The 12,697-nt window shown below is 40.4% G+C and overlaps 1 protein-coding gene across 6 annotated transcripts in view; it reads left to right on the plus strand.

Moving 5' to 3' along the window:
• Window positions 1-12,697, plus strand: part of PRRX2 (paired related homeobox 2) — a 114,496-nt gene that overhangs the window by 69,838 nt on the left and 31,961 nt on the right. For all 6 annotated transcript variants that reach the window (XM_056540989.1, XM_056540990.1, XM_056540992.1 and 3 more), the window contains 3 exons: window positions 1,138-1,299; window positions 1,980-2,045; window positions 2,181-2,888. In XM_056540989.1, coding sequence (XP_056396964.1) covers window positions 2,654-2,888 — 235 coding nt within the window. In that variant the 5' untranslated portion in view covers window positions 1,138-1,299; window positions 1,980-2,045; window positions 2,181-2,653. The remainder of the gene's footprint in view (window positions 1-1,137; window positions 1,300-1,979; window positions 2,046-2,180; window positions 2,889-12,697) is intronic.

Here is a 12,697-nt window from a genome sequence, read left to right on the forward strand (position 1 = left end):
GACCTCATATCCTGTCCTTATATCCCGACCTCGTATCCCGTCCTAATATCTGTTACTCAAATTCTGACCTCGTATCCCGTCCTAATATTGTAACCTCACATCCTGTCCTTATACGCTGTCCTCATATCCGTTCCTCACATCCCGTCCTCATATCCATTCCCAATAATATGACCTCATATGCCGTCCTCATATCCCATCCTCATATCTTGTCCTCATATCCCGTCCTCATATCCCAACCTCATATCCGGTCTTCACATCCCGTCTTCATATCTGTTTCCAATAATATGACCTCATATGCCATCCTCATATCCCAACCTCATATCTCATCCTCATATCTCATCCTCATATCCCAACCTCATATCTCATGATCCTCATATCCCAGCCTCATATCCAGACCTCAAATCCCAATCTCATATTTCGTCCTCATATCCCATCCTCATATCCCGACCTCACATCCCGTCTTCATATCCGTTTCCAATAATATGACCTTATATGCCGTCCTCATATCCCAGCCTCATATCCAGACCTCATATCCCAATCTCATATCCCGACCTCATATCCTGTCCTCATATCCCGACCTCATATCCTGTCCTCAGGTGTAAGAAATCCCTCACCCCTTTGATCAGAAATATTAGGTAAAGATGTCAAGATGCATGGGAGGGAAGGGAGCAGGAAGTTTTCCATAGCAATCAGTTCGGTCTTTAGCTGGTCAAAGATTTTTGCCAATCTGAGCATCACGTCTGATTACAATCATGAATACAGCAATCCCCTATTACCCAGTGAAACCTCCCTAAAAGACCACCTCTTTGAGAAGACCACATGCCTGTCCAGAGCAGATTTTCTATGACTGATTTTCCATTTTCCATCTTCTTTGAGAAGAACACCGCCTAGTTGTCGCCATCACAGGACATGAATGCCTCTCTTCACATTTTGTATATGAACAGAAAGACTTTTTCATGCAGATTCTGACATGGGTTCTGGGTCGCAGTTTACATAAAAACCTGTGGAACTCGAGTCCTATTGTTTTAAATAGAAATCCATATTGTAATTGACAGTACAGATCAGTAGAGACTTCCTCAGACACAGATTTGACATCCACATTGTGGGAAGAAGTGATATGTTGCTTCTTTGATGCAGGTCGTCTGGACATGAATTATCTCCATTGAATAAAAACCGTAACATACAAGCTACAAATCCGGCAGAAGAAATCCAAGAATATTTCTCATATTTCTGCCGCAAAATTCACCATGTGAACATGGCCTTATTTATGAGAAACACTTGATTATTCTGATAATGGAGGTATGTTATGGAATTGTCATGTATGCAATTGTTTAATATTTAAAGGGGTACTCCACTGCCCAGCATTGGGAACATTTAGTTCCAAACGCTGGGTGTGCGTTGCGGGGGGTTGTGATGTCACGCCCACACCCCTCATGACGTCACACTACACCCCCTCAATGCATGTCTATGGGAGGGGGTGTGGCAGCTCTCATAGACTTGAACTGAGGGGGTGTGGTCTGACGTCACAAAGGGCGTGCAGTGGAGTACCCCTTTAAGCATTGGTTTGTCTTTGACTTAACTAAAATGAACCCAACCAGCCAGGGTTATTATTATGCCGTCATAAACACAGCATGGCTCTCCAGCTGCTCGCAAAACTATAACTCCCATCATGTTCACACAGCTGCAGGCACCAGGGCATGTTAGGAGTTTAAGTTCCACAAAAGCTGGAAAGCCCCAGCATGGAGACCTCTGATATACAGAGTGTTTTATAATATCATCATAATCAGATGTCATGTGGGGGGGGGGGGGGGGGGGCTCCTTTAAAATGATACATGGATCCCAGAATAGAGCTGAACCTCATAAGAGAAAATTATTTATGATTCTGAGCATGCTTAGTATATATTATATGTATTTAACCCTTGTTTGAGCGCTCCTTTGGGTGCTGTGATCCTGTTGTAAGGTCATTTATTTCAATATAGGAATTTATGGATCCACCCCAACCTCCGGCAGTCACCCCATAAGCTCTGAGAAAATCCCATCTCCTGGTATGGCCACTTGTTGATAGAAGCACTTAACCTCACGTTTTGAAGCACTAGGACACATCTTGAAGAGCTGAAAGAAAAACACTCTGACCATCTAATTTTCCTTTTCTTTTTTTCTTTTTTTTTTTTTTTAACCAGGGGGAAAAGAAGGGAAGGGGGGTCAAGGGTCAACGCTGACAGAGAAGGAGGGGGCGTGTGGAAAGATTTATCCAAGAACTAGAGAGAGAGAAAAGAAAAAGGAAAAAAAAAAGTTCTGTTTTCTTCTAGACGTCAGCAAAAGGCGTTTTTTGGTCACTTGGCTGAAAGTGCATGTGAGTGAGAGTTGGTCCCTGCCCTAGAGGGGGAGAGAAGACAGGGAGAGTTAAGGGGAGAAGAGAAGGAAGGAAGCAAGATAGGAGACAGCACAAGAAAGTCAGAGAGTGGGGGAAGTGAGAGAAGGAGACACCAGAGATAAACACAAGAATTGGAGAGAAGAGAATAAGATCCAGGAGAAGACAATAGTTCAAAAGTTTGGGAAGAAGTTTTTATTTCAAAAGTTTTCATTTTTTTTAATAGGATCAGGAAAGAAGGAAAAGGGAGGTGAAGGGCAAGTAGGGCGCAGGGCAAGGGGCATGGACAGGGATCTTGGCCTGGATAAGTCAGGACCCCCCAACACAATGCGGATTTTGGAAACTCCAGAACTTCCTCACAGCAGGAAGAACTTTAGTGTCAGCCACCTCTTGGACCTGGAGGAAGCGGCGGCCGCAGGGATGCAGGGCTCCCGAGATCTGCGGCCACCCAACGAGGAAGAGGACAAGGACCCGATGACAGGGGGCAGCAGTGATAGCGAAGTGACAGTACAGGAAGGTAAGTTCACCATACCGGCAAAATTATGGTACATCTGGGCTGCACCCATCAGATGCTTCCCAGAGATGGGGAGGGGTCAGCGTTCTGAAGGGGGTGTGTGAATCTCATGTCTGGATAATTGTTCAAATTAAGAAATATTGTGTTTCGAGATACAGTTGTAGCAGGGATGAATCAGTCGAATGCAGCAGAGCTGACATAGTCATGTGGCACATCTCTTTGTGGCATCTGATTAGGTCAAGGAGGGTCCTGATGGCAGTGAATACATCCCATGTGCAGTGCTGATGAATTGGTGTAAATGTAGCAGAGCTAAGTCTGTCAGTAAAGTAGAGGAGAGTTTGACATATCCTAAGTAGCTCTGCTACATCTCCACATTCATGTTATAACTTTTTGGCAGGCATAGTGCAGACTGTCAAACCTTTACATGTAGAGTTATTGATTGAAGATGATGGTTGGACCTGTCAAGTCATTTTGTATAGTTTCACATATTCAGCAGCACTGTACAGAGTACGTTCACATTGCCTCCTGGGCCCACCTTGGCCCTTACTATCCTTTTACCTATAGAAAACCCACACTAGGACCAATCTCATAGTGGGCAAAATACCAGTGACATGTTTTTTGGGTGTGGGTACCACATAGCATGGAGGAGTTGTAAATAGGTGTATATAGGTATATAGTCAACAATCAATGTCTATGCTGGTAGGATCGACAATTTGTTGCAGAATAATCTGGGGCTACGTCCTTAAATTTGCCGTAAAATTGCTTCCTGTTTCCCTAGAAAAAAGTTCAAAAAAACTGTTACTGCAAAATATTCAGTCAATATCTTGTCGGGACATTTGTTCCGCAGAAAAGAGAATAAATTGTAAAAAAAAAATCCATTTGTAATGAATCCCCTTGCTGCATAATACTCAGTAAGTATCTTGTTACGACATTTGTTCTGCAGAAATTGGAATAAATTAAATAAATAAATAAAAATGTTACATCAGAGACTTGGGAGAGGCCACATTTTGGCTTTCAAAAACTGTGACATTGTATGAGAAATTCCTTTGAGTCCCTAAGGCCACCACTGGTTGTAATAGGATGACAACCTATTAAAAGACCTTCAGTAGCGTTGGATCCAAAAAAAAATTAGACTGTCAAAATATCATTTAAAATTGGAAATTAAAATAGTAATAATATGTTAAAATAATGTATTAGAAGTAAAGATATTATTTTGCTTTGTAAGTTTGTTGAAAAAAAACAAAAACAAAAAATCGGCCTTCAAAAATGTTGAGGTTACAGTTTTATTTCCCGTACCGTTTAGACAAAACCGAATCAGATACATTTCAATGACGCTTCCCCTCCGCCACTCCGATGCTCATAGACCCTGGGGGACAATTTTCAATTATCGAAATGAATCCTCCGTGTACATGGAAATGTTTTTTGTCTTTATGGTAGATTTCCTTATTTCGCCCAATGCAGGTTTTGATTCTGACCCTGATTTAGTAATAATAAATTTAAAGACGGTTTTCAAAACGCGGAGGCCTAATGGCTTTGTGGATGGACAATTTACTGAATAACAATAAAAACATCGCAGAGGCCTTGATTACGAATAGAGTAAAATGTAAAAAACTATTTAAAAAAATTAAGAATTTAAAATATTATGTTTTTAAATTCCATTACATTCAAGTTCATTTGGAAGAACTTAATTTACCTGTCAAATTAGTAATGGTAAATTAGATTTTTGTTGTATGGGGGTTGCAAAAATTACAATGGTAATAATAATACTAAAAAAGATTCATAATAATTTAAAACAAATTGTGAAGCTTTATTTGTGCACAAGGCCTCCATTTACTTATACTCTGCTCTTTTGAGTTCCTGCTTGGTCTAATTGTCCCCTTAAGTGTGTTGATTTATACTAAGTACCCCATAAACTGCATTTGTTTATACTAGGTGCCCCCTACTAGTGCGAGATAACAAAGCTGCCTATGAACCTACAGATGTAGCAGAGCCAACTTTGTCAAGTCACTTTATGAGGCTGCATTGTTTATGTACCCAGTAAGTCAAGATAACACATTGCAGGTATCGAAATCAATCGAGTCACATGACATATTCAACTCTGCTATAGTTGTGCGAAAGAGGTTCAATACCAATATGAATTGCTGTGAAATGAAGATCTTGTAGACTAGTGCCACAAGTATGACTATTGGAATGATGATAACTTAAAGAAAGTTACATAAGTTTTAATATTCAAGAAAATAGACAGGCAGGAAGTTAAAAAAGGATACATAGCCGGATAGATAGATATGAGATAGATAGATAGATAGATAGATATGAGATAGATAGATAAAAGATAAATAGATATAAGATAAATACATATGCGATAGTTAAATAGATAGATAGATAATATATGCATATGAGAGAGATAGATAATAGATACGTATGAGAGATAGATAGATAGATAGACAGATATGAGATAGATAGATATGAGATAGATAGATAGATATGAGATAGATATGAGATAGATATGAGATAGATATGAGATAGATAGATATGAGATAGATAGATATGATATGAGATAGATAGATAGATATGAGATAGATAGATATGAGATAGATAGATATGATATGAGATAGATAGATAGATAGATAGATATGATATGAGATAGATAGATATGATATGAGATAGATAGATAGATATGAGATAGATAGATATGAGATAGATAGATAGATATGACATAGATAGATATTAAAGATAGATTGATCATAGGAGATATAGATTATATTAAATAGATAGATATATTGATATTAGTTAGATAAATATTTAATAGATAGATAGATTGATTGATTGATTATCGGAGGTATAGATTATATGACATAGATAGATGTGAGATAGATGATAGATAGATAGATAGATAGATATGAGATAGATAGATAAATTACATAGATAGATATTAGATAGATAAATGTGAAATAGTAGATAACTTAAGCTGTAGCAGAACCAGAGAGGCTCATGTTATAGATCTGTCATATGGTAGGACTCTTGGGGTTTCAGTCTGTTATCTGTGGTTTTCCATAGGGGTGCAGGTAACCATAGCTGGTTGTAGGACTCAGTATTTTATTCCTGCTCCTCAGACAAGCCGCTTTTACATATTTTAACCATTTGTGTAAATGCCACCTCCAGATCTAGCTACGCTCCAACAATCTTTTGACATCACAATTCTGCATCCAACCAATGACAGATCTCAGCCCATCGGCTTCCAATCTAATGACGCATTTTCCAAAGAAGATGAACCCCCCCCCCCCCCCCCCAAAAAAAAAATAATCCCATGCTCTGGGCCGAGCTCATCCTTTTCCTAATAGTACTTCTAGCGGTTTATCCAGACACATATGTGGAGTGTATGTGTATAAATACTGATCCCATTACAACACGTGGGCCTGCTAAGTGTTCTATTAGAGGACGTCCCTTTTTCCAATTACCAGCCATTAATGGTTAGAAAGTGGCAACAGAAAGCGGTGTCATAAAACTAGGCATCCTCTGTAAAAGCTGCTGTCATGGCTTCCCTTTAAGCCAATGAAAAAATATATACAAAAAATAATAATATTTTTGACCAAATTCAGGAATTTTTCAAATTTTCCTACAAAAGTAAGTAAAAGTAAGTTTTCCGTGGCACCACTATGAATAAGTGATGGCCATGCCCATGTAAATGTAGCTGCATATTACTGCTAAGGTGACTAATGGTATGAACCTTTTCAAGATGAGGGATATGTGTGCACATTATAATGGCCCATCCCATAGTGACAGCCTGTAACTTAACAATAGAGACAGATACTCCCCAATGTATACACCAGTGTTTCATGACCAGGGTGCCTCCAGCTGTTGCAAAACTACAACTCCCAGTATGCCCAGACAGCAGACGGCTGTCTGACCATGCTGGGAGTTGTAGTTTTGCAACAGCTGGAGACACCCTGGTTGGGAGACACTGACCTACACAGTTGGGGCTCATGTCAATGGTCTGAGTTGTACTGAGCTGTAATAGGGTCTGCATAAAAGTGTATGCCGCCATACTGTACCACCTCTTATTTCATACAGGGGCATATAAAGATTTATAACTGTGTGTATATGCTCAATGGGAGAGATTTATCAAAACCTGTGCAGAGAAATAGTGCTACAGTTGCCCATAGCAACCAATCTGATTGATACTTTGACAGGGCCTCTAAAAAATAAGCGATCTGATTGGTTGCTATGGGCAACTGCACCACTCTTCCTCCTAACAGGTTTTGATCAATCTTCCCCCGATATCCACATGCTTCCTTCCATATACATGAGACCGACTTCCAAATCAGTCAAATAAACCATAGCAGGAGAGTGTGTAATTTCGCATAAGTAAACAATATTCACAGAGCCACCTAGTGGCCAAAAATTCATAAAATTTATATATAAATATATATATATATATATATATATATATATATATATATACGGTATATATATATATTTGTACACGACATTAACAAATACCCATAAAACATAATATATGACTACGAGAATGATCTTCATGGTAAATACCTGCCAGTTTGTATCTGATTTGATACAGGGATGTGACATTCTGTTTGACGGCAGACCTCAGCCGAGGTAGCTGGGTAATTGCAAAGCGGTATATAAACAGGGAAATAGTGGATATAATTGATGTCCCTGTTTATAAAACACATCACAAGCTATGTTATCATAAAAGAGATTAGGTTTCCACTATTTCCCTGTTTATACAATACGTTACAAGTAACCAGTGACCTACAGGTCTGCAGGCGGGCACATCAAAGAGGTGTCAGGGAGGGGGGGAGAGGTGACACTTTATTTAGGCCTAATTAAGACTACTTTGTTTCCTGGCCCATGGTCCTCCTTCTATACATAGGTTTTATTCATCTCCAGAACAACAGTGCTCCACTACAAAACAGCTCAGGGCCTGGGCTTTGTAACTGTCTGCTGGACTTATACGACTTTTTGACTTTTTTTCTTTCTCTACTTTACCCGGTATTATTCCTGGCGGCGGCTAGTGTTGTTTTTGTATCTCCACCCTGCCCAATACAGACACATGGTTCCTAGAAGTTGGGGGGGGGGGGGGGGGGGGGGGAAGATGGCGAGATAGAGGGAAGCACACCGACATCACAAGGGGACAGCAAAATTGAAGAGCAATTGTACCTGTAAACTACAGAAAAATCTGTCTTTATTATGGAATAGGCAATTAGTAAATTACCAATAAATATACAAAAAAAAAATTTTTGTTTGAATAATTAAAAAAATAATTCTTGCTTTTTATTTTTGTTTTCATTTTAATTTAAAATGGAATTACATTTCAACTTTTATTATGTTGGTTTTAAATTGATGTAACATTGAAATGTCCTGTTGAAATAAAATAGATATCAATTTATAAAAAAAAAAAAATTGTAAAAATATCTAATCCTATAAGGGATACAATGATGTAGAATAGTATCTAATTCTAAAAGCAATATAATGATGTAGAACAGTATCTAATCCTAAAAGGGATACAGTAATATAGAACAGTACCTAATCCTATCAGGGATACAATGATGCAGAACAGTATCTAATCCTATAAGGGATACAATGATGTAGAATAGTATCTAATCCTATAAGGGATACAATGATGCAGAACAGTATCTAATCCTATAAATGATACAATGATGTAGAATAGTATCTAATCCTATAAGGGATACAATGATGCAGAACAGTATCTAATCCTATAAGGGATACAATGATGCAGAACAGTATCTAATCCTATAAGGGATACAATGATGCAGAACAGTATCTAATCCTAAAAGGGATATAATGATGTAGAACAGTATCTAATCCTATAAGGGATACAATCATGTGGAACAGTATCTAATTCTAAAAGGGATACAGTAACACAGAACAGTATCTAAAAATCCAGGAAAACAAGATTTTATAGTGTGAAAAATATACCATTGTTTACAGATGACAACGGATAATAAAGCAGAAAAAAACAAAAAATCACAAGATGAAAAAAAATGGCTCCAATATTTGGGACATTTGGCAGCTATATTATATTTCTCTATTTCAAGCCTGGCCCTGTTTGTACTGTTTGTCTCTTATAAGGTTAGCGTCTGTTATTTGGTGTGCGACAGAACTTGGGTACCCCCTGGAGCTTGTGCCAGTCTACTAGGCATTGATCACAGGACCTGGCTCCACCATTTGCCCCTGCGATTTTATTGATAGTCCGCCCCACTGCGCTTTGTCTGCAAAGGGTTTGACATCTCCTTCCGACAAATATGTTCTGATTTAGAGTTAGTCACCCTTTTTTTGACAGATGCCAGAGGACAGAAGGCGGCGGGTCGGGGGAGGGGGGGGGGGGGGATGGAGTGTTAATTTTAAAAGATCAAATGCGAAAGAGGAAAAGAAATCCCAGCATGGCATATTAACCTGTCTCCTACCAGAGACTACTCCGATACATCTGGCTCCAAAAGGGAACAATTAAATCAGGCAATTTTTTTTTTTTTTTTTTTTTTCGAGACGCCAATGGTAGAAATTGAGATTTTCCACACTGTTCTGGCTGGCGCTACTTCTGAACATGAAAATGAACATTGTAATCACCATTTTTTATACATAAATAAATAGAAGCCAGGGGGGCGCAGCATGCCAACGCTGAGTGCCAGGTATTCTGCCTACCTCCCAGGGCGATATGGCATTTGCTGCCGCTATGTGGTTTTTATCTGAGCCAATTCCACCATCGTATCCTCATCATGCATCCTGTTGAGTTTTTTGGTAAATTTTACTTTTTTTTTTCTCCGGGATATTTTTCAGTCATTTCTCTTTCAGTCTAGGCAGGGAAGAGAGAAGCTCTTACAGCCTTTGTCTGTGATGGAGCCTGTGGCTGAGTAAAGGCGCCAGCATCTGACATTAAACCAGATGTTGGGAGGTGCCGCTCACACGCAAGGAAAGTGCAGCCACATGGGCAGGAGAGCAACACAGGAGGGGCCTGTATAAAGTGTGCCTGCAGGCAGGAATCAGGAGCAGGGAAACGTAACCAGAGAAGTGGCATCAAGCATTTAAACGGGGGATCTGAAAGGAAACAAGGAAGGAAAGGGGGGGGGGGGGAGAAATGTGGAAAGTGAAAAAAAAAAGCAATAAATAATCTAAAAGTAGAACAATAATAAAAATAAATAAAAAATCCTTCTCTACGGTTGTTTTCACACTCTGCATTCTTTGGAAAAACTCCACTGCGGTTTCTGTTGCATATTTCCGAGCTAAAGCCAGAAATGGCAAGAAGGAGAAGTAAAAGTTATTCTTGTATATTTCCCATTTCTATGGAATCTACTAACTGTAAATTTAAGCCTATGAGTCATTGTTATCAAGTTCTTTATTACTTGTTTCTGGAAAAGTTGGGTGAAACCAATATACATGTTGTCTTTTCCAGAATCCTAAATAGTGACAAGCCTAAGGGCCCTTTCACTTGGCAGAATGTCCACCCAGAAAAGTTGCGGACAGTCATTTTGTGTGCATCAGGCTCCAACGCAATCAGTCATGTCTAGGACCGCTCAGAAATGCCCAGTCTCCATAGGCAGCAATGAATTTCGAAGCAGATACTGCTAAAGAATAAACATCTTCATTCTCTCTGTAGAGTCCAGAATTTGAATTTTCGGCCCGGAAATTCTGCCATGTGCGCAGTGCAGCAGAATCCCTTTGAAAACAATGGGCGGCTACTGCATCGGAATTTCCGATCAAATTTTTATCAGTACATGCCCTTCTCTATAATGTCTCTCAGGGCTCTAAAAAAGCTGCAGAGGCACAACCTAAAGTTCTTGGGCCCCAATGCAAAACCTGTAACAGGGCCCAACAACTATCATGTGCATTTATAATACTGAGGTGGCAGAGGGGCCTTTGGACAGCTGCATCTTCTATAGCAGTGCTCCTTAATCTGTAGATCTCCAGTTGTTGTAAAGCTACAATTCGTATCATAATGCCCCACACCCTCGATAGCAGTGTTCCATAACCTATGGCTCTCCAGTTGTTGTAAAGCTACAATACCCATCATGTTACTCTGCATACTCTAAAGCAGCGTGCCCCAATCTGTGACTCTTTAGCTCAGTGTTTTCCAACCAGTGTGCCTCCAGCTGTTGAAAAACTACTACTTCCGATATACCCGGAGAGCCTTTGGCTGTCCAGGCATGCTGAGAGTATTAGTTTTTCAACAGCTGGAGGCACACTGATTGGGAAACACTGCTCTAGCTTTTGCAAAGCTACAACACACATCATAATACCCTGAACCCTCTACAGCAGTGTTCCCCAACCTGTGCCTCTCTAAGTGTTTTAAAGCTGCAACACCCATCGTGCAAATCTGCGTACTTTATAGCTGTGTTCCCTAACCTGTGGCTCTACAGATGTTGCAAAACTACAACTCCCATCATGCTGCCCTGCATCCTTTATATCAGTGTTCCCCAATCTTTGGCCCTCTAGCTGATGCAGAACTACAACTCCCATCATGCTTCCTTGCACCCTCTATAGCAGTGTTCCCAGACATGTAGCTCTCTAGCATGTGTCCACCAGGATATGATGGGAGTTATAGTTGAGGAACACTGCCTATAAATACAACCCTTCCTCCAAGGTGAACATTTTAAGGTTGTTCAAAGGTGTTTCCAGGGGTTGAGCTTAAATGTCGAGTTTTTTTTCTTTTTAAACATTACCCTATAGCAGTGTTTTCCAAACAGTGTGTCTCCAGCTGTTGCTAAACTACAACTCCTAGCATGCCCAGACACCTGTTGGCTGTCCGGGCATGCTGGGAGTTGTAGTTTTGCAACAGCTGTAAGCACACTGTTTAGAAAACACTGCCCTATAGGTACATCCTTAGCTGTAAACACTGCCCTATAGGTACACCCTTAGCTGTAAACACTGCCCTATAGGTACACCCTTAGCTGTAAACACTGCCCTATAGGTACACCTCTAGCTGTAAACACTGCCCTATAGGTACACCCCTAGCTGTAAATACTGCCCTATAGGTACACCCCTTGATGTAAATACTGCCCTATAGGTACACCCCTAGCTGTAAATACTGCCCTATAGGTACACCCCAGCTGTAAACACTGCCCTATAGGTACACCCCTAGCTGTAAACACTGCCCTATAGGTACACCCCTAGCTGTAAACACTGCCCTATAGGTACACCCATAGCTGTAAATACTGCCCTATAGGTACACCCATAGCTGTAAACACTGCCCTATAGGTACACCCCTAGCTAAAAACACTGCCCTATAGGTACACCCCTAGCTGTAAACACTGCCCTATAGGTACACCCCTAGCTAAAAACAATGCCCTATAGGTACACCCCTAGCTGTAAACACTGCCCTATAGGTACACCCCCAGCTGTAAATACTGCCCTATAGGTACACCCATAGCTGTAAACACTGCCCTATAGGTACACCCCTAGCTGTAAACACTGCCCTATAGGTACACCCCAGCTGTAAACACTACCATATAGGTACACCCCAGCTGTAAACACTTCCCTATAGGTACACCCCTAGCTGTAAACACTGCCCTATAGGTACACCCCAGCTGTAAACACTACCCTATAGGTACACCCCAGCTGTAAACACTGCCCTATAGTTACACCCCTAGCTGTAAACACTGCCATATAGGTACACCCCTAGCTGTAAATACTGCCCTATAGGTACACCCCTAGCTGTAAACACTTCCCTATAGGTACACCCCTAGCTGTAAATACTGCCCTATAGGTACACCCCTAGCTGTAAACACTACCCTATAGGTACACCCCAGCTGTAAATACTGCCCTATAGGTACACCCCT

The sequence above is a fragment of the Hyla sarda genome, chromosome 9 (genome assembly GCF_029499605.1).
Source record: "Hyla sarda isolate aHylSar1 chromosome 9, aHylSar1.hap1, whole genome shotgun sequence".
Lineage (NCBI taxonomy): Eukaryota > Metazoa > Chordata > Amphibia > Anura > Hylidae > Hyla > Hyla sarda.